Raw genomic sequence first — 25,235 nt, forward strand, 5'->3', positions numbered from 1 at the left:
AAAGAGGGTTGGGGGCAAGTAGAAGAAGGTAAAGGTGGGGGATAAATGGTGACGGAAGGAGACTTGACTTTGGGCAGTGAATATACACTACAATATACAGATGATGTATTATAGAATTATACACCTGAAATCTATATAATTTTCTTAACCAATGTCACCCTAATAAGTTATGTAATTTTTTTAAAAAAAGTTTATGCATGATAAATAAGAAAAATAAATATAACAAAGGCTTTAAAATAGCTACAAAAAAAAAAGAGACTGATATTACTGTGGACTTGCTAATGGGTGCCTGGCGTCACTTCTTTTTATTCAGGATACATCAATTTAGCCTTTGCCAAAGAGAGGAGTCATGGAAAAAGAAGGACAATGGCCCAGCCTCTAACGGAGAACTCACAACCAACTCCCCCTGGACAGGGCAAATGGGGACTTGAGAACAATGACACTGTGATCTTGGGTCCTGGTTGTCCTGTGTCATTCTCACCTTACCCTAATGTACCAATCTAATTGATAACACAACAGTTTAATGCCATCTGCCTTTTACATCTGCACTCACGATACAAAATTATGGCCCAATATGCTGCACTCCAAGAGACCAACTTCCAGTACAACAGATCACACTCAGTGCATGTGACTTTAACCCCAAGTGAACTCCTTTCACTTTCAACTGCAAGGTCACCCTACTAACTCAGCCAAGGAAGCAGCTGAGTGCAGCAATGTGAGCAGTGAACGGGAGACGGGAACCTAATGCCTGGTTAGCCTCCCCTCATGGGTGACTCTGATGACTTAGTCCCTTTCCAAGTGCCTCCCTTGCTCATTTTTTAAATGAGGAGGAGGATTATCTGTAAGATTCTTTGCAGCTCTGACATTCTGATTGTGTGAGTAGCAGAGATGGTGGGTGACAGATACAAACCTTCTGATTGGGCACCAGCTGTGTGTGGGACTGTTCTCCAAAGCTGTGGGTAATTGCTTCAAATTTGGCTTTTAATTTTCTATTGTTAGTATCTGATACTTTCTATTCTGTGTTGGAGGGAAAAAGTTTCACTGGAAACACAAGGGGGTGTAATTTTTGGATTTGTATTAAAGGATATGAAAGGCCTTCATTTCTGAATCTGTGAAATTACACTGCAAAGCTGTTAAGTGTATCTGGGTAGGAGAGGATAGGGGCTGAGATGCCACAACTTAAAATGCAGCGAGATCACAACTGTCTCTCCTCAAACATACGCTTGATCAAAAACATTGGCAGAGTCGCTCAAAATCCCTGATGCAAAACATCATTAGACACTTCTAGGAATATATCCTAAGAAGCCTGAAACACAATCAGAAAGAATATATGCACTCCTATTTTCATAGTGGCATTATTTATAATAGTCAAGATCTGTAAACAGCCCAAGTGCCCATCAATAGATAATGCATAAAATACCTGTGGTACATTTACATAATGGAATACCATGCAGCTATATAAAAGAAGGATCTCTTACCCTTTGGGACAGCCTGGAGGGACCTGGAATGTACTATGCTAAGTGAAATAAGCCAGTCATAAAAGGTTAAGTATCACATGATCTCATTTATATGTGGAATCTAAGTAACAAATAAACTGACAAACAAAATAGACATTGTGCATACAACACACTGACATATTTCAGAGGGAAGGGGAGGACAGGAAAAGTTTAAACAAAGAACTTATATGCATATATGCATAAACCATTCACACAGACAATAGTGTGGTGAAGGCCTAGGGAGGGGCAGGATGGGGTGGAGGAGGTAAATGGGGGGTGGTAAATGGGACATCTGTAATACTTTCAAGATAAAGATAAAATTTAAAAACATCATTAAAAAGAATCTCCAATATTTTAACAGAAGTATTTTTAAGTACAGTTCTTGTTTTCATAGTTTTGTAAAAAGCTTCTACAATTTATGAAGTATTTTTATACCTTTTCCCATATTTAATCTTCAACACAAATCTGCAAGGGAAGGAGGATACAGAATATTTTAATTTAGAAGAGGAAGTAGGTCAATGTATGTGGCCTGGATTGAATGATAGAAAGTGATGGGTCCATTGCTATAAATCAGGCATTCTGCCTCCCGAACCTGGAATTCTGTCCATTAGGAAATCATTTTGGGGGTGGGAAGAGTTTTGTGATGAAGTTTAATAGTTGATGAAATCAACTTATTACTTGTGTTCCAGAAGAAGAAGAAGGAGAAGGAGGAAGAGTTGGAGGGAAAGAATCACCAGCTAAGTAATCTTTCATAAAGGGGTCCAGAGACTATGTGTATCAGAACTAACTTGGGTCCCTGTAACAAATACAGATTTCCAGGACCCACACCAGACCTCTGACAGCAGGGTGAGAGGACAGAGGTGAAGTGGCAAGAGCAGAAATTTGCATTTTAAAAAGGTGTCCTCAGGTGACTCTTATGCACGTGGGAGGATGATATTCCATGAGGATGATATTCTACTCATCCCTGAGGCAGAACTTAGACCCAGAGACTTAGGTGGCAGCAAAGAGAAAGGCGGAGAGTGGGAAAGGCCAGAGGCATTTAAATGCACCCAAACAGGTAGCAAAGTGGACAAGGGGATGTTTATTGGTTTTCATGATATTGACGATGAAGAAATGAGAAAAGACTTGGTGATGATCATAAATATGAGAAGGCAAAAAAAATGTAGAGAGATGCACCAGCAATATATTTTTAGATGTTCTTTACTGATAGAAAAATAGGATGTTTGGGTGTAATGACATGATGAAAACTAACTAAATTGTCTGTAAACGGAGAGCGCACACCCTATGTTATCAGTAAGTTACATTACTCAAAAGCAATGCCTTGGGTCAACTGTTTTATTTGTCTTTAGATTGACTATCCACCAAAATAAAATGCTAACTCTGGGAGACTATTTCCCAAACATGGGATGTGTTCCACAGGTGCTATGCCAACCAATGGGCACAGCATTAAATAATTTGAATTTCAGTAAGGAATTCAATATTTCTTTCACTCTTTCTGATTATTATTTTTAATCTCTTTTGATTCTTTTTAAAAATTTATTTGCACAGTTGACATACAACAGTATATTAGTTTCAGCTGTAGAATATAGTGATTAAACATTTATAGACCTTATCAAGGCGATCTTTCTGGTAACTTTAGAGAAAGACTCAGTTTGGCTGCTCTCTGGCTTTCACAAGCCACTCAGACCCAACCAATGGAGAGCAGGCCTCAAGCTCAGAGACCTTTCATAGGCAAATAGGACAAAGTTAAATTTTAATAATAATTTATGCAAATATAAACGTTTTGTTTCCATTGCATTTATTTTTAATCATCTTCTCTACATGGTTTTGCATTTAAGATCATGCTACAGAGTTTCCTTTACAAATATATTTTAGAGTAAAAGTGTATTTAAAGGCAATAGAAAGCAGATATGGTAAAACCTTGGGAAGGCAGCAGGTGAGTGACAACAGCCCCTATCAGATAATAAGAAAACTGAATTGCAGAGAGCACAATGTCTTGGCAAGGACATAAACCAACGCATCCCCTGGGCAGAAGCTCTAGGATCTCAGGCACAGCTTTTTCTGCTATTTTGTGCTACTTGCAGGAAGGACCACAAATAGCTGAGTCTGTATAGTTTGGAATGCCTATCGTTGTGGCCTCGGGACAAAATGTATTCCCAGGGGTTCTTTAATTCCATCATGAGCCTCAGCGATGTCCATCTTTCAACAAGCCGAAGTGCAAGATCAAATCAGTGGGCATGGCTTAGTCTAATCCCAATGCATCTGCTTCCCTCCTGCTCCACCGACAAACCAATGTCCTTCAGAGATTTATTTATTTATTTATTTGCCATTGCCTACCATAATTCCTACATGACAAGGAACTGGAACATGGAATTTTGGGCGATCTGATGGTTTGCCTGCTTTTTCTGCTAAACTACTTCTTTATGATGGAACCTAAAAACGTCTAGGAGAAGAAGCCTTAACAGAATGGACCCGTAAGGAAAACAGCCGACATTTATTGAGTGTTTACTATGTGCCCATGACTGCTAAATAAGCAAATCATGGCCTATTTCACAGAATTTTCACAATAATCCTACTCCATACGCTCTAGTTGAGTGGAATGAGGCTTAGTAACTTGCCCATGTCCAACATCTAGGGAGAGGTTGAGCCATGATCCAGACCAGGCCATCCAACTCGAAGTCTCACTGCATCAGCACCAAGAAATGAGCACCTTCACCTCACAGGCACCCTGGACTCCTAGACTTGGCAGGTTGAAAAAATCCTGCTCTTGAGAAGCTGCCTAGAGGAGTGAAGGGTGTGTCAGGTGCATAAAAGTCCTTAAGATCCCAGGGAAGGAGCTGAGCTTCCAGAAGGAGAAGGAGAAGCAGGGGGAAGGAGAGCCCAGAGGAGGAAGTCACTGTTGTTACTCAAGATTGAGGGGGCGGGACCAGGAAAGTTGAGAAGGCTGCACTGAAACCACACCTCAAGGAAGAGCAGGCTCCTGACAGGCAGGAAAGCCAGGAAGAGCTTTTGAATCAGCAGAAATAATAATCCCAAGGCAGGAGAATCCACTACTTATTTGAGGAAAACAGATCAGTCTTGCATAGGGAGTTAGGTTGGGGGAGAGTTGAAGGAAATGAGCTGGGAAACCAGATTGGGTTTAGCGAGAGAAGCTTTGTATGCCCTTCACTGTCTGCCCACTGCAAGTCACTCTATGTTGTTCAGGGTTATTTTACTCAACTCAATCCAGCCAGCATTTACAGATTAGAATCCTACATGCCCGAATGGCCTTTCCATTCTCTTGAATGAGACATATGAAATAGCTTCTCTCTCCATAGTTATATTGTACACATAGTCCCAAAGAAAATCAGAGGTAGAAAAAGAATTATAATTTGCAACACTGTCGAGGGAAGGTCACTTTAAAATCACCAAATACATGAACAGCCTTGAGTACCATCCTAGAGCCCAGTCTTCTGGAAAGCTCTGGAAGAAGAATGCAGAAGTTGTCCAGGATGGTCTGATTATGTGTGTGTGTGTGATGTGTGTGTTTGGGGGGTGGGGTGGGTAACGGAATCTAAAAGCAGGCCTTGAACCATCAAAAAAAAGTGAGATTGTAAAATCTCTACGATGTACTATTTAATGGCAGGAATCTTGCCTGTCGAGAGCCCCCCTGAATCCCCGCTGCCTAGAACAGTGCATGGACCATACTCAGCGCGTAATAAAAAGGTAACAGATGAACGAATAAGTGAGATTTAGGGTTAGAAATTCTGAGGCTTGGATTCTGATCTTTTCCAGCAAGATTGAAGCCTTTTGGGTTCAATATTCTTGTCTGTTTAGTGGTCTATTTAGGTTATTCTTAACAAGACTTTAACAACTTCATGGAAAGGCTACACGAAACATTGGCAGGATGGGGTCAGTGGTCATGATTTTGTGACTGCCCCCCCCCCATATTAAGATCTGTTTTGATCAAAGCAGTTGTAGTTTTATTGTTCACAGAGAGTCTATTGGAACAAAAGATTTTCACACAAGAAAACTGTTTAAAAACCACTGGATTGCTGGAGCTCTGTTGTCGTCTCCAGCTATAAAACGCTAAACTTTAATGATGCTAATATACAGGGAAGTAAAATCTGACCAACCTTTGCAACAGCTATGGCTGTTCAAACAACAGAATGCCTTGCTTTGGATAATAATGAGGAGCTACCCCTCACTGGGAAGAGGGCCAGCAGCTCCCTCCCAGATAAGTGGTAGAAGAGATAACTGCACTGGTTGGGATACTTGAGCAGATCACTTCTCAAGTCCTTTCTGTGCCTGAGAAGCAAATGTTTGGTATTCTTTCAAGAGTTTTCAGATAACTAGCAAGGGGCATAGTTTCATGGTTAACAGAAAGGTTTTGGAACTCAGATGAACATGCATTAGAATCTTGGCCTTACCACTCACTAACTACAGGACGCCGCCCAAGTTACTTGATCTCTCTGTCTCAGTTTCCTCATTAGTAAAACGAGAATAATAACACCTGCTCAACAAGATGACGCATGCAATGCTCTTAGATCAATGCTTGGTATATGAGCCAGTGCTTAGTAAATTGTAGATCCTAAGATGATGATGGTGATGAAGGTTAAGATAGTGATGACTAGACCAGGACTTCTAAAACCAAATAATTCCTGATTATTTTACTTGACAATCATATACATGCACATATATGTGTATACATATAATGAACATATGTAAATACATATATATTTGTGTGTATGTGTTCACACACACATACTCCTTTCTCCAAAGTCCAAAACTTAAAGCAGGCAATGCTAGTTCACAGAGGAAAAAAAAAACTATTATCCCAGCCAGCAAAGGAAGTAAAAGTCTAAAAAGGATAACAGGAACATAAGCAGGCACCATATATATTTGTTAGGCTTATAAAAATATAGATTCACCCATTTCGTAGAGAATAAAAGGCTCTCTAAGAACAATTCTAAGTGTGAAACATTTCGAAGAATCTTGTTAAAAATAACCTGCAATAGGCACGGAAATGAGAAAAGACTGCCCTAGAATCTTTTTGTGGAAAGTAAGTTCTTAGCTCTTTGGTTGAATAGAGCCCCTCCATTGGTTTGTGTATGTAACCAGAAGCCTCTCATTGGGTTTCCTCACACAGGGGTGGAAGCTGGCCTCCCAGCACTGTTACTAGGACAGCAGCTGGAATGTCCCGCACCACTCCTTCTCCACGGTTCCTCTTTCCTTGCAACTAAAGTACACTTCCTTCCCCTCTGAACTCGCTGCTCAGGAACTAACCTGTCCCTTATCAGGAGGATGTAAATGATGGCGATTTTGACACCAAAACATTTCCCTTCAGACCCTGTGCTGACAATGGACCAGTGTTCCAGAAGCAGGAGCCTGTCCCACTAGCCTGTGTTTCTTTTTTTCTTTTTTTAAAATATATTTTATTGATTTTTTACAGAGAGGAAGGGAGAGAGATAGAGAGTTAGAAACATCGATGAGAGAGAAACATCGATCAGCTGCCTCCTGCACATCTCCCACTGGGGATGTGCCCGCAACCCAGGTACATGCCCCTGACCGGAATCGAACCCGGGACCCTTCAGTCTGCAGGCCGACGCTCTATCCACTGAGCCAAACCGGTTTTGGCAAGCCTGTGTTTCTGACATGCTGCCCAGAAAGATGATGAAGAGGATAACGAGAGCACAAGGTATCAATAACTGCGTTCCAGGCTCTGTATGTATAGTATCTCACATGACCCTCACAACAGTCTCATGAGGCTAGAACCACTTCCACTTCCATTTGTCATGGGAAGAAACCGAGGCACTGAGTGGTCAAGAAACTTGCCCGGGACCACACAGCTTCGAAGTGGCAGGACCTGAAGTCCAGCAAACACCAAGCCCTGTGTTCTTAGCCACCAGTGCCCTGCTTCCTCCTCCACTGGCATCCTGCCTTGGCGTTTTCAGAGCCTGAAGTCCTGGCCCTAACTCTCCATGAATAAGGAAGAACATGAAAACCAGATTGAGGGCATGTCTCCTTAATCACAGCCTAGGGTTCCTTCACCCTATAAATCTTTAAACAGTAATTCCATTCATATGAAGGCCTCCAACAACAGACACATATCCTGATGGGTGGATATGACAATATTTTCCTCCAGTGGAATCTCAGGCATCAAGTCAGCCGTGTAGCACTGAGCACCTAGAGAGCCCAGGATGCAGCTCTGCCTTAGATTTCTCTAAAATCCCCACCAGCCAGGTTGCCAGAAGAATCATAAAGCAGAAAAGAACGGCCCCTGACATTGACCGTATCGCCTCTGACATGCCTGTTCCCACTGTAATCATTCCAGGTCTCCGGCTTCCACCGAACAAAACGTGAGGCAGGCTGAAGTGGGTGTTACTCCCTTGTGTTGCACTGCGCTGTGGGAGGGCTCTGGCGGTTCTGTAACACACTGTCACAAAGGAAGGGTCTGAGAGCATCTTCAGTCTCCCAGCCCTTCCTCAGTGATGCTAATGATCAAGGTTTGCAGTGACTGACTGTCAGCTACCCCTCTAAGTGCAGGGTGGTCACCCGCCTCTTTCCTCCTCCTTTATTAGGATTTCCCTAGAAAGGCAGTTGTGCACTAAAATGCGCACTGTGTCCTAAATTAAAATACATGTTCTTGAGCCTTCTATCCTTTGATCCTACCTCTCTCCCTTGGCCCCATGCTGAACAAGCTGGGTCCCTCTTTCCCATAACAGTCCTCGCATCCAGAAAAACAGTGCTTATTACATTGTTCTTCATCTGTCATGAATTCCACCAAGAAATCACGGTGTTTACCCTCTTCCGAACACACTCCAGTTTGTCGACACCTGGTATGGGCCAGGGACCTGCATCATTCCACTGCGGACTACACCTCGTTTACACGGGGCGTGGTTTTCTGGTGGCTCTCAGTGTGCTTTGGAGGCGATTCCTTCCTGAACAGCTGCTCTGACTAAATTGGGAGGGCTGTGTCCCTGCCAAGTACACGCTGTAAGGGAACATGCTCATAGAGCCTGCCTGTGGGAAGGGCTTCTCTGCAAGGTTACTGCCTGCACTCTAACCACACAAATGCAGGGCCCTTCCCCCTCAGAAACACCAATGGCCTTCAACAGCGTTGTTCCCCTTACGTTGTCTTGGGAGTGGATGGAGATGAAGAGGGCCCACATGGCGCTGGGCTGCACTGGAGTGGGCCGATAAAGCATCTGCTCCTCCTGGCACTGCCAGAAGACCTCTCCTGCTGTGCCCTGGCAGAGGGGAGGAGGTGCTTTGTTGCAAAGCCCACAGGAGTAGTTTCAAGCAGGGTTCTTCAACCTCAGCATTATTTTGTTGGAGGGAGGGGTGCTGTACTGCGCATTGTCAGATGTTTAGCAGCATCCCTGACCTCTATCGCCAGATGCCAGTAGCATCCACCGATTGTGACAACCAAAAATGCCTCCAGACACTGCAAAATGTGCCCTGGTAAACAGAACAGTCCCCGATTGAGAACACAGGGGATATAGTCATAAATATTCTAATAACTATGTATGGTGTCAGATGGTTGATTGATTTATCACTTCATAAGATATAAAAATGTCTAAGCACGATGTTGTACACCTGAAACTAAGTTTGTCAAGTGTTACTGAAAAACAAATCTTAAAATTTTTTAAAAAAATATTGAGCTATTTTGGAAATAAATCATTGAAAGAGAGAGAGAGAGAGAGAGAGAGAGAGAGAGAGAGAGAGAGAGAATTAATTACTGCTTTAAACCCACACTATCTCAGTAGCTAGGCCTAAACTTGAAGCATTTTCTACTTCAATTTCCTCATTTTATTGGTGCAGAGAGATGATGACTATGAGGTGATTGAAGAGATGAGAGACAGGCTTCCTGCTGCTTCCATGGCACCAGTGGTTCTCAATCCTGCTGCCCATCAGAGCTCCTAATACATACGCATTTTTGGTCCCCACCCGGGCAGATTAAAATAGAATCTCTACAAGTAGAACCCAGGCTCAGGTGTTACTTAAGAGCTCCCGGGTGACGCTAGTGTGCAGCCAAGGTGGAGGGTCAGAGCACCACACCACACTCTCTCAATTCTGGACCTCAGATAAACCACCTTGGGCATCTCTGAGCTGAGTGTTGTTTGCGGACTTGCCCTACTGGGTGCCATGCACTGTCCCCTCTCGACTGTGGGCACCAGTCTCAGAGGGCTGCTACACAGAACCCTAACACCCCAACAACAAGTGCACTTGCAGAACCAAAGGAGGACTATATGCACACAGAATATACCCAGCTTGGACATGGTTAGCATGTCTTTATGTTGGATCAAAGAAATGCCTAATTTAAAAGCCATAGACATATTCAAAATAATAGTCTCAACTGTTCAGCACAGGGCATGATGTACCCAGGAAACAAGTCTTGTCTCATGTTACTTAAACAATTATTTATACACAGTGTGATTAAGTTAGTTCATTTCTGGCTTTTCTTCTGGCAGAAGGAGTGCTGCATTCCTTGTTTAAAGAGCAGTGAGTAGAACACAGAGATTTCCACTGACTCCTTTCTTAAGGAATGCTTATCAGGAAGCTGAGAAAATAACTAGATAAGGTTGTTTAACCAAGATAGGAGTGATACTATATATACAATCATAATAACAGCAATTGTATCAGCTTCCAGTCATTGAGTGCTTGGTGGGTAACAGGAGCTTGGCTCAGCTCTGCACATATGTTGTATCAAATTTAATGTTAACAAAAGCCCTAGGACTGTGGTCGGCAAACCGCGGCTCACGAGCCACATGCAGTTCTTTGGCCACTTCAGTGAGGCTCTTCCACAAAATACCGGCTCTTCCACAAAATACCACGTGCAGGCACACACCTACAGTGCGACTGAAACTTCATGGCCCACGTGCAGAAGTCAGTATTTTGTGGAGGTTCTAATGTTATCCCTATGTTATAGATGAATAAAGAGAGACCCAACATTTATCAATACTAAGTGACAGATGTCAGGACAGTAACCCAGGGGTGCCAGACTCTAGCACCAAGACCATTAGGTTACACCTGGTGGGCTGTCCCTTCGATCACATACCAAAGTTCACCTCCTCTAAGTCAGAGGCAGGACTTTTCTTGACACTATGTCTCAATGGAGGGGGTGATGATTAAGCCTCTGCAGTTTGACCCAGAAGTGGGCATACTGGAGGGCAGCTTAAGCCACCTGATCACCAAACTTCTACAGGTACATTCTGCAAACAGCACTAACTTTTCCAATTCTCTTTGGTGAGGCACATGGAGCTCTCCTGAGGTTGTTATTCTCACTACTGTCCTGGTGTGGTCGCCACGGGAGCCACCTTTTTCTGGGAGGTTGGGATTGGAGCAGGACAGGCGAGAGGACCAGCTTCAGGGTTGTGAGACTAGTGCAATCACACAGGGACCCAGAGCTTGGTTTAATGCTCTGCTTGTCACGATCCTGAAATTTTTCATAACTCTGTCTATGAACTTGTGAAGGCTGAAGTGCCCATGGAGAGTGCATGAGCAGAGGTGGCCCGGTACATGCGTGCACTGTAGTTCCTTGCCACCCAATCACATTTGTGATGCCTCAGGAGCACAGAATTCTGGGAGACCCACTATGCACAAAGAGTTTAGCAAGACTCAAAAAAACAAACAAATAAAACAGAAACAAAAACCCCACAAATTAAACACATTATAACTATGAAAAGTTTTCCTCTTTCCCATCACTCTCTGTTGGCATCTTCTATAACATGCTTACCATATATTCACACTGAGTCTTGCTGAATTCCAGGGGTCCACCAGAATTGTGGTCATATTTCATATCAACAGTTCTATGACTTAGTAACTGGGAATGCTGACAGCCCTGAGAGGCCACATTTTCCATTTGAACTAGGACTTGCCAAATGTAGAAAGAAAGCAATGGTGTTCCAAGAAACAGGAACCACCAAGGAGCCTTATCAAGTCTTTTTGGACTCATGTTGCTTCCCTGTATTAGCCAAGCACTTATGCTGAAAATAGGATATGAGGACCAACCATGGTTCCTTTCGCTTTAAGTCCTTCTGTCATCTGTAGCTGAAGTTAGATAGCTGAATGTGTGTGTAACAAGAAGTGAAATAAAAAAACCTGTTAGTCTTTTGCACTGTCTGATAAAAACAAAATACACAAGCATGTCTGCACTACAAAATACAATTTGTGGAATTTTAGTGACTCCACAAGTCTAATGCTCTTATTTGTAATGGCATTTAAAATGGCCATTGTACAATATAAAGATAAATGATAAATTTTATGCTAACAATTGAAAATTATATTATATATATATATATTTTTTTCACTGGAGAAAAGGTAAATACAGCATGAAGGTTGAGAGAAAGACTGCAGATGAAAGAAAAAGGCTTTTCATTTTAATACTTTAATGGCATTTTCCCCCTATCCTTTGACCAATAAGGCCTTGCATTTTCATTTTTCACTGGGCCTGAAAATTACGTCGCCAGCCCCGAGGGAGGTTGGGAGAGACAGGGCAAGGTCATCCTCATTCATCTTTGATTCATCCAGATTAAGTCTGCTTTGGCTCAATACAATGAGGTAAATGTTGAATCCATTTGTAATCTCCAAAGTTCAAGGTAAAGGCCATAAAAAGGGGCTTTTAAATGTCAAACAACTTTCCAACATTAGCAGAACCCTCTCAAGATCCAAAGTCAATCAAACCTAAATTATTTCCTCATCCATGGGTAACCTTCCAATCCATGGTGTGAAAAGCTCTACTTAAAAGGGGCGTTCTGGTATGTTGAGATTAGAAGGTGGCAAGTGGTTTCACTGAGAAAAAAATGACTCTACAGTTATGGGATTAATAAATATTTTAAAAAGTGGTGAAAACTTATTTGAGTATACACCGTCTACAATAAGGTCTAGTAAAAGTATTTATTCATTCAGTCAACAAATACATTCACTGAACAATGTACTACACCCTGGGGAAACTTTGGGGAATAAAATGGACATGTTACCTGCCCTCATTACTGACAGTCTGACTGGGGAGACTGTTAATAAACAAGAAAACAAAAAAAATAAATACAACTAAAAATTCTAGTCATTGTTATTTATAAAGAAAATAACAGGAGTGATCATCAGGAAGAATTTTTTTTTCTTCTGCTGTTTTTCCCCCCTGTGGGAATGTCATTCTCTTTGCTTCTTTCTCACTTGCAATTTTTCTCTATCCTCATATTTCCTCCTCTACTGATTCCATATATGTCTGAATATACTAATCTTGTGCACAGAAATGTCAAAGACTTACATAGCATATCTGCTAGAATTGGTTCATTTATTATTGAGCTTGGGTTGATAAGAGTTACTAAGCCCAAGGAACAGCACAGATTGCCTTCTTCCAAAAGAAGGCTCAGCTACATCTAGAGCTTTTGTCCAAGAGAACTTTTTATGATGATGGAACTATTATACATTTGTGCTCTCTAGCCCAGCAGCTACTCAATGTGGCTACTGGGCACTTGGAATGTAGTTAGTGGTTGGCCTACTGCACAGCATAGCTCTAGGGATCTCCAAGTCAATGAAAAACCTATTTATCAGGTGGGTGATGAAGGATGGTAGCCAAGGGCCAAGTTTGACAGACAAGTTCTCTGGGAAGTGCTTGCAGAAATTCTCGGCCTTCTTGGGAATTGGGTGAGTGTCCTAGGTCTGAGCAGGGTCTAAGCTTCGGGAACCAGGGAAGAGATACAAGCCAGACATGAGAGAAACCCATCCCTCAAGTTAAACATTGCATGCAATCCTTGGTTGTGTTACCTAACTTATAAATAGTCTGTTCTTGTAACATAATCATCTCTCCCATGAGGACAGAACTTTGCATTTAGCAAAGCAATTTCACATCCATTATCTGCTTTGATTTTCACAATGAGGTAGTGAGATAGGCAGGGCATGGGTTATTTACCCAACAAGTCAAAACTGGAATCCTCAACGGATTTCAGGTAGAGAAAAATCTGTAAGGTCACCATGAGTACCCTAGTCCCTACTCTGCCTTGGATCATCTGGGCTAATCTTCATAGACAGTTAAACAAAGAAAAGCTAGGTCCAGGGAGAAGGGACGGAATTATTCCTCCATCCCCCTGTCAAGCCTCACAATGTTCCTGGTACTTTACTAGGTTTTGAGGATACAGCAGGGAACAAGACTGGCAAGATCCTTGGCATTCTAACAGACAAAGAACCCCAGAATGAAATCAATATGACTTGGTCCTATCACCATGTGCATATCATCCAGGTGAATGTAGTCATAATCTATATGGTCACACTATGCCTCCCAAATGAGGAGACTTACTTGGCCTGAAGACTTGATGAATGACTGAGTAAGGGAAGCTTCTGAAGAAATGTTCTCTCATAGTTTACTAGTTAACATCAGATAAAAATCATTACCCTTTAAGAGAGTCTAAAAGAATGTAAGAATTGCCAAAACTGGTTTGGCTCAGTGGATAGAGCATCAGCCTGCGGACTGAAAAGTCCCAGGTTCGATTCCGGTCAAGGGCATGTACCTGGGTTGCGGGCACATCCCCAGTGGGAGATGTGCTGGAGGCAGCTGATCGATGTTTCTCTCTCATCGATGTTTCTATCTCTCTCCCTTCCTCTCTGTAAAAAATCAATAAAATATATTAAAAAAAAAGAATGTAAGAATTATAAACTGTGTCTTAACCTTGAAGCACAATCAATGCTAATATACACTGGACTGTTCTGATTCATGACATTCTAAAACTGTGGTTCTCAAAGTTTAATATACATAAGAGCCATGCTGGCAACAATGTCATTTTCCCAAACCTGTTCCAATTCAGTGAATGGGCCCAAGATTCTCTGTTTTCACTACGTTCCAAGGTGATTCTAATGTGAGTGGTCTGCTGACCATACTGTAAAAAAAAATGATCAAGAAAAATAAAAATGAAGGCTATCATTAAGGGGACATGAGCATGTTCTCCAAACCTTCAACAATATTGTATGGAGAGTAATGGAAGAAATTGGGATACTCAGATGTAAAAGAAAAGCCTCAGAAGGGGCATATCACTGAAATATACAGAAAGGTCATTTCAATAAAAAAGATGTAGCTTGGTTTTCTCTTGCTTAAGACGGAACTACAGCCATTAGTAGAAGTCATAGCGATGGAGACATCAACTCAATATAAAGACTTTTAATCTCTAGAGCTGCCTAACCATTGAGCAGACTCATCAAGTAGTAATATTCTCTTATTGCAGGAATAGAAGTGGGGATTAGGTGACCATCATCAGTGATGACAAGGAAACTCTTGGTTAGGTAGCAATCCCTACAGCTCCTGTTAAACCTGTGCACAACTCCAGTGATGTCCACTGTGCTGTGATTCTTTGCTTATGAGTCTCTTTCCTTGGCTGTGAGCTCCTTGTGGCATCAACTCTCCTTCTATTCTCATGTTGGATGCTCAGTACACGGTTACCCTGAATCTAAGCTCAGAACCTAATAAATCAAGTTCCAGTATCTGCAAACCTGGACTTCTGATGAGTTTCCTGTAACTTCAAAAGAAAATCTGGAATTTATAGCAATCTCCTCTGGGTTCAGAGTGAACCCTTACTAAGCCCCTGCTCTTCTCCTTCAGGAAAGTTTTAAAATTTCCTTCACTGAAGGTCTCACATCTTTCTTTTACATTTTCAAGTAATTTGATTGCTTCTGTGGATGGTAGTGTCTTTCCTAATTCTCATTCTAGTTGGTTATTTCTGGAATGTAGTCTAGTATCTAACAACGTCTGGGCTTCCTTGTGAAATATCTCAGTTTTCACAGTTTACAGAGGATTTTCCTGGTAGATGATCACGTATTTTTTTTAAAGTAACGGTAAATTTACTCCTTTTCCTCAGTTTTTATACCTCATATTTCTTCTTTTCTGTCATTTGGATTTTGCACCTACAATGTTGTACAGAGGACAAGGCATCCTTGTCTCATTCCCAACTTGATTAGAAGCACAACCAGTGTTTCCTCACTAGGTTATCTCCTCCCTTCTCTGCATTATGCTTTATGTGCATTTCCTAGAATGGGAAAAGTGACTCCTATATGACAAGACGGAGATTGGTGGATGAGGAAAACAGCTGTAGGACCATGTTAAGCATGTGACAAATAGAGAGAACCTAGCTCCAAATTCACTAAGGATCAGTACACACACAAGATGAACCTGTTAGAATCCACTGCCCAGATGCTGACATTGTGCCTCTTTCTAATATATGTGTGCACACAAATTAACACTCCCCTAAGAAACATTTATATAACAATAATTCATTTTTAGAAACCTTTTAAAAGGCTATGTTACCTATATATCTAGACAAACTTTTTAATCAGCCAGCCAAATGGTATCTTCACTTCTATTTTTTAAAAAATTTTTTTATTGATTTTTAGAGAAAGAGGAATGAAGAGGCCGAGAGAGAAATATCAATAGGAGAATAAAACATCAATCAGCTGCCTCCTACACGCTCCCTACTGAGGACTGTGGCCCGCAACCTGGGCATGTGCCCCGACCAGGAATCATACAGGCAACTTTCAGTGCACAGGATGACACCCAACCAACTGAGCCACGCCAGACAGGGCTCTTCACTTCCATTTTGATTGTGGCACAAAGACGACATATATCCAATAGAAAACAACCAAGCACAACTGCCTACTACTGTGTGCATTAGTACAATCTGAGTGATCAAAGTCCTCTAAGAATGTCTTGCAAAAGCATATTTTATCTCATTGGCTACCCATCTGCTTGTTTAATGGTAAAATGTTGATGTAAGTCCAAGGGCCCAAGGATAGCACCGAGCATGGGAGACCTATTATTCTAAACCACTAAGGTCAGGCTGGCCTGTTTTCAATTCAACCTGGAAAAGTCAAATCCCATTCCCTCAAAAGAAGAAAAATGGCCCCACAATTTCACAATCTGGCTCTCCCCATTCTCAGGGCTTTGAAAAAGGCATCAGGACTAATCATGGAACATTCAACTCCAGGTTGTCATGACCTGGCTCTCCCCAATGTGATTCCTGGGGTGCAGACTAAGTCCTCTATAGTTTTTAAAGGCTCGGGAAAAATAAAAACAGTAAAAACACCCACAGATAATTCTCAATTTTGAGTGTTTTAGTCTTTCATTAGTCTGAAGACAATCATGAAGATATTTCATCAGCAAAAATGTATCGATCATTTTATCATCTACTGCTTCATAGTTATATGGCATATAAATAAAACCATGGTTCCTACCCTTAGGAACATTTGGTGTTATCGAAGTTAAATAAGGAATTATATAGTCTAAAGCAGTACAAATGCCAACAAAAATAAAGGCAAGGGAATAGAAAGATAAAAGCTAATTTACTTTAGATTGTTTAGGTTTGATATTCCTTTGATTCATCTGAATTTGTTGAAGTCCCCACTTGTGGGGATTTTTAAGAAAAATGTAAATTTTTCTTAAGTTGTGTTAATACAATTGCCCTGTAGAATTAATTGTATGATTTGTTAATTTAGTCAGCAAGAGTTCAAGTTTCTATATACATCAGGCAACAGATTGGGTATGTGGTATGTAGCAGCGAATTAAACAGGCAGGAATTCCTGTTTTTGCAAGGTTTACGCTCGAGCGAATTCAGGTTTCAAACAGTCTTCTTCTCTTGGGATAGACTGCCCCCACAGAAGATTCCCACCCCCACAGAAACACATCTCAGACCCACCTCCTGCCCTCTTCATGACCATGAAGAAATAAATGCAAGGACTAAGGTGGGGATAGTGTATCCACAAGCCACCTCTAAACTGCTGTCACATGGCAGATTTCCAGAGGCAGCCGGGACAAAACCATACATATTAAGAACCGTAAAGTAGGATTTCTTGGGCTGCGCTAGAAACCCCCAAACTCTTTCTATGACTGTTTCTATGGAAAAGGCCACCCAAGTTCTAAACAGCTGGCTTAGTCCACGCACTGCTGAAGCACACTCTGTAAGCTGTCAACAGCCTGTGCTCAGGCAGCTAACTGCGAGCTCAAATAGCTAAAAGCGATCTGGCACCCACACAGACGCTCCTGCACACACATTTTACTTTATAGTTGGAGCCTTTCCATGACACTCGCTAAGGAATAATTATTACGAATGTCCGCCTCGAGGAGCAGCCTTGGAGGCCCTTCCACCAGCTGGAATCGGGACACATACCAGGCTTTAGCTACACGTCTGCCCAGGCTGGTGGCAGACAACTGAATGCAGGCTTCTGAGCAGCCCGGGAGGCAAGGTGTTTATATTTCATCGCAATCCCTAGTTGCACTTCGTTTCTTCCACATGCAAATCAAAATGCCTCCATTTTCAGCTGCCAGGACAGCTGATTATCGTCACCATCGGAAACAGTAAATGCTCCTCTCAATGAAGGGACTGCTCTTTAGAAATTCCTGTGCATCTCGGGGCACAGAAAGAAAATGTCCTTGACAGTGCGTCGTGGCTACGGGATGAACACACTGATCACATACGTGTCTTTTCACGGCTGAGAACAACTCCAGGCCAGGGTGCCCAGAAAATTCTCAGGGTTTGGAACGAGGCAGCAGGACAAACCACAGAACATTCAACTCCAAAGTCCCTCTCACCGCCATCAACCAAAGTGATCTTGGGTAAAACACATCCATGTTCCAGTCCCTTCTTGGTCCTGTTCTCTCCCTGGGATGGCTTCCTTGATCTCATTCCAAGTCTCAACTTCTTATAAAATGCTGTTCTATGAAGCCTTCCCAGAGTCCCTTAAGCCAGTGGTTCTCAACCTTCTGGCCCTTTAAATACAGTTCCTCATATTGTGACCCCCAACATAAAATTATTTTCGTGGCTACTTCATAACTGTAATTTCGCGACCCACAGGTTGAGAACTGCTGCCGTAAGCCAAATCAGCTTCTTTCTTACTCATATCCCCACTCCAGCAGTCCATATCCGTTATAACATTTATCACGTGGTATTATTGTTGCATATTTATTATTCTATTTATTTTAGTTTATCATGTTATTTTATGGTCCTCTTAGTGTATCAGGCAATATGTTATCATGCCTACTTCTAATATTAATAATATCATTAGTAATATTATGAGTGTTTACTACTTGTCAGACTATGTGAATACAATCTCTAATTGTTACAAGAGCCCTGTGAGATGGACATTATCATTCTTCCCACTTTTTTCTATACTTCAAAAATGTAAAACCAAGAGAGATTATATAAATGGTTAGTCATGGCACTGAGAGTCAAAATAAAGTCTATTTTCCCTTAAAACTTATGCTTTTTACCACTACCCTAAAATGCTACCTATAAATAATAGTAGATGGTATTTACTAAGTGGTCAGGCTCTCTACCAGGTGCTCTCCATATATTAGCTAATGTGATCCTCACAAAAACCCTGTAATGTAGATATCGTAGTTATAATCTCAATTTTACAAAAACGAAATTAAGGTTCAGAATGGTTAAATGACTTGCCCAAGGTCACAGAACTATGAAGAATGGATCTGAATGTAGGTCAATCTCCCCTTACCCAATACTCTATTCCATAACCAGATGGTAGATTTTCTTTCGTCTTTGCAAACACTGCCCAGGTTTTCAAGAATAACCTGTCTGGAGAATGAAAACTGGACTGTGACCCAGTTTTCTGACTCACACAAATAAGCCAAACCTATCAAGCTCCTAAGGCACTCACCTTAGCACGTGTGTGGACCCATTAATGGTTGTGGTTGAACAGGGGACAGTCTGGCCCAGAATGGAAGGTCTTCGGTAGCGCTCATCATCACAGCAGAGGATGATGAGAAAGGCACGTCGAAAAGACTTATTCAAGAAAGCGTAGAGGAAGGGGTTCAATCCAGAATTGATATAGCCGAGCCAGAGGAAAGCTGTCCACACCTGCCCAGGGACTGTGTAGTCTACGAACGGATCCACAATATTGGTGACAAAGAAGGGGGCCCAGCAGAGGCAGAAGCAACCCATGATGATGCACAGGGTCTTGGCTGCTTTGGTCTCTGTCCTCATGCGATGAGTGCTATGCTGGTCTGTCGGCTGGGGCCTGCCCTCCGAGGGGGCTCCTGCCCGTTGTAGCATCTGGATCTGGTGGGCGTGCTCCTTGGCTGTGACATAGATGCGGTAATAGGCCAGCACCATGAGGAGAAACGGGATGTAGAAGGCTACCACGGAGCAAGTGATGGCGTAGGGCTTGTTGACCATGAAGACACAGTACGTGGAGTTAGAGCTCTGAGGGAACTTCCTTTTTTCTATCTGAGAGGTGGAGGGAGAAAGGGAAGGAAAAAGCGAAGGGGAGAAAGTAGGAGGGGAATGAGGAAAATTGTAAGAAAAGAAAAAGGAGGAAAAAGAAGAGAAAAGGAGAATATGAAGGTAGAAGGAAGGGGAGGGGAACGGGGAAGGAATGAGAGGAAAGAATAAATGAATTAAGGAAAAAGGAAAGAAAAGGTTTATCAGCACAGCTTTCTTCTTTTTTAGAAAAATAAACCTACAACTCTGATGGTAGAGAAAGAATACAACCAGATCCCAGGGCTCAGAGGGCTTATCTATCCAAGAGGGGCTGAAACCCCAGTAAAGAGTAGAAATAAAATAGGGACTAAAATCACTCTTCACTCTATCTACCCAGACAATAGTGGAGCCCTGCCTGTCCTCCCGTCTTGTATGCTTGCACACAGTAGATTTGGTAGTAAAAGTCTTCAAACTGTGACTCATCTTCTTCAAGACTGTGTTGGCTGTTCTTATAATCTCAACAATTCCCATATGAAATTGATCATTAGCTTATCAACTTCTATAAATATGTTTAAGGATTTCAATTGGAGTTAAAACAGAATGATTGAGGAAAACGGATATCTCTACAATGTTAAACCTTTCCATTCACAAACATGATAATCCTTGCCCTTTATGGAAGTCTTTAAAATTTCATTTTAGTATTATTTAATATGTTTTGTGTAAATGTCTTGTGCATCTTTTGTTAGGTTTGTTCCTGAGTATTTGACTTTTTATTCTATTGCAAATGGTACCATGTTAAAATTATAAACCCTAATTATTTGTTGCCAGGAGGTAGAATTCAATGATTTTTTTTTTGTATATTGACTATGTAGCCAACAACTTTGTTTAATGAATTACTAATATCTCATCTCTAGATTCTTTTGAATTTTCTCCATGCACACTCATGTGATCTGTAACTAATGACAATTTCCTTTCTTCCTATTCTTAATAACATCTTTTCTTGCATTATTGAACTTGACAAGTCCTCCAGGAAAATTCTGAATAACAGTGGTAAGAGTGGACACCACTTTTACATTCCTAGTTTTAGGAAGGGAGCTATCGATATTTTACTATTAAGTGTGATACCTTTAAGTTTTTTGTAAATGCTTTTTATTTGATTGAGAAAATTGAATTTTATGAATTTTAACAAGTCATAAATGGACATTGAATTTTGTCAGTGCATTTTTTGCAACGAGATGATCATGTGGGTTTTCCCTAATACAGTGAATTACATTGATTGAATTGCATTCCTCACTTGCATTGGGTGCTGTGGTACACTAGGTCCCTTTTGCAGGATGGAAGGTCTTTTCTCCCAATTATGAATTTTGCAGGCTGAGCTCTTAATTATCAGCCTTCTCTGGGAAGAGCCCTTGGCTAAAGAGACCTGTGTAACAAAATGACACTTCTGTACCTGAGGCCAGCCTGCATCCAGTGTGAATATTACACATAAATGAAGGTAGGAATAAAAAATATATACAACACAGATATGTTATTACTTGTGTGATTTAGTATCTTGTCCTATAGTCTATTATAGGGTTATAGTATATCTTTCTATTGAATTGACATTTTATGATTATGAAATATCTCATTTTATCTCAAGTAATTTAACTTGCCTTAAATTATTTTATCACTGATAACAGTACAGCTATACTAGCTTTCTTTTGATTAGTGTTTGTATATGATATTTTTCCATTATTTTATTTTCAATTTTTCTGTCATCTTATATTTCATGGGCCTCTCTTACACGCAACATATATTATATTTAGATTGGTTGGTGAAAATATTGTGACCAGAGACTTGGAGAAAACTAACCTTGTATTTCTCCAAGGAGCAAAGATTTAGTATTTTCTAATTCAGTGTTTGTGGCAAATAATTACTGCAAATAATGAAAATCAACTGTATATGTATTGTGAACACATGGGTTCTGCTAGCTTTTCTCTGGGCAGATTCAATGTGCAAATGCGTGGAAAGCTATAAAATGCAGTCACAACACCATGGAGCAAATACTAGGCATGTTGACACTGAGATGCCACACCTTCAGTTCCACAAAGTAAATAGGGGATGCCTGGCTCATAAACGGGCAAAAAGTCCCTAGGTTATTTCCCTTAAAAGTCTACATATGAAGGTAAAAGTGCTGTGCCCTTATTAAAAGTTCTGATGCACAAAAGCTTATGCTTCCAAAGGTTTTATCCATTAAGGAGTAAGTTAGTACAGATAGGAGGAGCACATACACTGGTTCCCAGTAAGCTTGGGCTTAGATATAGTGACCACCCCTCTCAACCAATGTAACTTTAACTAATAACTTCACCTCTCTGATCCTCATTTCCTGAAGATAATAATAGGATATACATAGCCTTGTTGTGGGGCCTCAGTGAGGTTCATAAGAATAGAGACACTATTAACATGGGGCTCAGTGCACAAGAAGTGTTCATTTGTTGGCCATTATTATATTGGTTGTTGGAAACTTGAATTTCATTTCTCCCCAAGAATGGTAAAACTTAAAGTTTGAAAGAAGAGGGATAGAATTCAAGAAAATATCCATACAGTCTCCCTTGTATGGGTCCCCTTTTACTTCTCCACTCCTTTGTCCCCAGCATTGCTCTCAGAAGCCCTGGGAACTCTTGTTCTGACATACCACATGCAAATCCTCGCCCAGCCTTGGTTTGGGTATTCCTTCCTGGACAAAGAACAAGGCAAGATTAGGGGCTAGAAATGGGGTGAAGAGTAGAAGGGGCAGCTTCTATTCTAACTGGTTCTGTTGGCCAGAGCTTGCTCTCAATCTCTCCTCTCCATTCCCCTTCCTACCATGAGATGGTCCTCGGATCAACTTTATAGTGACAACTTGACTGCTTCCTTAGGGAATGTATACCCCTGGTAATGAATCCAGACCATAGCTTTTAGTCACAAATTTAGTATTGCAAAGATAGTATGTCAGAGCTGGATGACTCTCAAAGACCACCTAGACTGGGGTTGGTAAATGCCTGACACATGTGCCATCATGTTATTCCTCTAAACCCTGGAAGACACTATTCTCCACTGGGGACCAATGGATCAAGCCTTGAAGGAAGTGGGTCAGTGAGAGCGCTGGCTTGGGGTTCAGTTCTCAACTCCTGTCCAGGGCTCTCTTTGCTCTCCAAAAGCTTCCACTCACATGACACATTTTCTGTGGATCACTGAAAGCCTCAAAGACTGCCAGCATGAAATAGGATGAAGACCTCTCGGGGCACTGGAGTCAGAATGCTAAGCTTCAGACACCTGTTCTGCTATTTAGTAGGCATATTAGTGGGCCTGTTACTTCACCTTTCTGAGTCTGACTTTTCTCATCTAAATGAGATCAGCAAAGGATACTATCAGGTGTATAGGTAAAGTATTTCACATACTTTATGGCATACAGTAAGCATTCAAAAATGCTAGCTTGCTTTTTTGTTGTTGTTATTCTTGTCATGCCGCAGACCACTGTCAGAATCTTTCTCAGAATATCCACCCAACTTGATACTGTTTGTTTATGTAGAATCCCAGGCAAACAAGGGAATCGGCCAGTGGGATCTGCGTGGGGTCTACTCACCAAATCAATTATGCCAATGTTGTTCCAGCCTTGCATTATAGGAAGGAAAGAGATAAACATGGGGATGACCCAGCAGCCTCCCAGCATTAACGCGATGCGCAGAGGGGTCATCTTGTTCCTATAGACCAAAGGCTGGCAGCAGATGGCATAATACCTGGAGAGAGAATGGGGAGGGGGGTGCCACGGGAGAGGAAGAAAGAGGGAGAAGGAGGGAGAATAATTGATGGGAGAGGAAGAGGGAGAAGAAGGGAGATATGAAAAGGAAATATTGGGAAAGAGAAAAATTGGAGGGGGAAGTTGAAAATAAAAATAAGGAAGAAATAATAGAAGAAATAATGGGGGAGAAGGGGGAGAGTGGGTAGCAGAGGAAGGGAAGGAGGAAGGGGAGAGACAAGAGAAAATAACAGAGGGAAGAAAACAGCAATTATACAATAAAATATGTTATATTGGCCAATGAGTTTCTGCTAATATAAATATCAACTTTCGATCACATCTGAGAATCATTTCCTAGAGCCAGCTCCATATCCCTCTTCCACTCCTAATGCCTGCACAGTTGAGGGTCTTCCCTGTCTCAGACACAGCTCCAACAGTACTCTCATGCCTGGGCATTTGAGGAACTTCAGTCCAGCCCTCTGGGCCTCACTGTCCTGGCATCTATGATCCTCTTTGATAACAACTTGAGGTGATTCACACATGGCCCGACATCTGAGTTCTAAGAACTGTCTTACATCTGTCACCATTCTCTTGATCACCTGCCTATACTAAAGTGATGCTAAGTCAATATTCCTTACATTGTGGTCCAGGGATTCCACCCTGTTCCCCTGCATGAGATTCACCTGAGGAGGCCTATTGAAAATGCAGATACCAAGGATCTCCAGAGGAAGGACCAGGAGTTGGCATTTTGACAAGAGGAAGTCATTACTGCTATTCGCTAAGTATGCCCAGCCCCTCTTTCTGGGCACATGCACTTCCTGGCCTCCTTGTGGTTGGGTAGGGCCAAGTGACTGGTCTGGTCAATGAGTTGTGAACAGAGTTGACACGTGTTACTTCTGGGCTGGACTATTTCATTGTTTTTCTAAGAATGCAAAATTTCAACTATTTCCTGTTTCATCAGTTCCTGCCTACAGATAGAGACCACCTCACCCGCTTTATCAGGTCTTCTCTTCCTCACAGGGCTCACTGCTCATCTTTCTTTGAGTCTGTGTTCTGCCTATGATACTGGCTTTCTTCTTACCTCCACATAGAGATGCAACCTGCCCCACTCAATGATCAAGTCTCTAACTCCAAGACTGTTCCTTGCATGCCATTCCAACCTTAGAGATCACTACTTCCATGTCCAGGCAGTTCATGGAATTTGACAACAGGCAAAACATCACAGTAGATCTATCAGCTATTTGTCTTTGCAAGAATCTAAAGTGCAAATAGACAGCCTGAAGGCTCAGTCTACTCTTTAAGATTTTATACCATTTAATGATGAGCCACCCCCAAAACCCCTCATTTCATGTAGTTCGCTTTGTTAATTTTTTCCCACCTCTTCTTTTCTTAATTCAAAGCATAACTAATATAACAATGGCAGTATTTTTGAAGAGGTGGTGGTGGGAGGAGTTGGAGAGGGTGAATGAGGAGAGGCCAATGTTAAAGCATGATCAGTGGGTGCTTTGGGAGATGGGGGGCAGGGATTATACTTTTCCTTCTAAGGCATCAGGGAGCAGCTGGCCGCACTATGCTTCCTGTGGCCAGAGAGACAGTGGGTGTCTTGACTTGCAACAGAGTGCAAGGAACAAGAGCCTGAAGAATGGAAGAGGGGATTAGCCAGGAACTCTTTTTCTTTTTCAAAAAAATATATATATATTTTTTTTATTGATTTCAGAGAGGAAGGGAGAGGGAGAGAGAGATACAAACATCAATGGTGAGAATCATTGATCCGCTGTCTCCTGCGCGTCCCACACTGGGGATCGAGCC

The 25,235-nt window shown here is 41.7% G+C and overlaps 1 protein-coding gene across 3 annotated transcripts in view; it reads right to left on the reverse strand.

Annotated features, from left to right (window-relative positions):
• HTR4 (5-hydroxytryptamine receptor 4) overlaps positions 1 to 25,235 on the reverse strand; it is a 122,846-nt gene that overhangs the window by 30,930 nt on the left and 66,681 nt on the right. For 2 of the 3 annotated variants that reach the window (XM_015565604.1, XM_015565603.1), the window contains exons 4-5: positions 23,274 to 23,427; positions 19,128 to 19,696 (exon numbers count right to left, since the gene is read on the reverse strand). In XM_015565604.1, coding sequence (XP_015421090.1) covers positions 19,128 to 19,696; positions 23,274 to 23,427 — 723 coding nt within the window. Of the gene's footprint in view, positions 1 to 19,127; positions 19,697 to 22,343; positions 22,386 to 23,273; positions 23,428 to 25,235 lie in introns of all 3 variants that reach the window. The other variant, XM_015565602.1, reaches the window with a different exon arrangement.

Source organism: Myotis davidii, unplaced genomic scaffold (genome assembly GCF_000327345.1).
Source record: "Myotis davidii unplaced genomic scaffold, ASM32734v1 scaffold18, whole genome shotgun sequence".
Lineage (NCBI taxonomy): Eukaryota > Metazoa > Chordata > Mammalia > Chiroptera > Vespertilionidae > Myotis > Myotis davidii.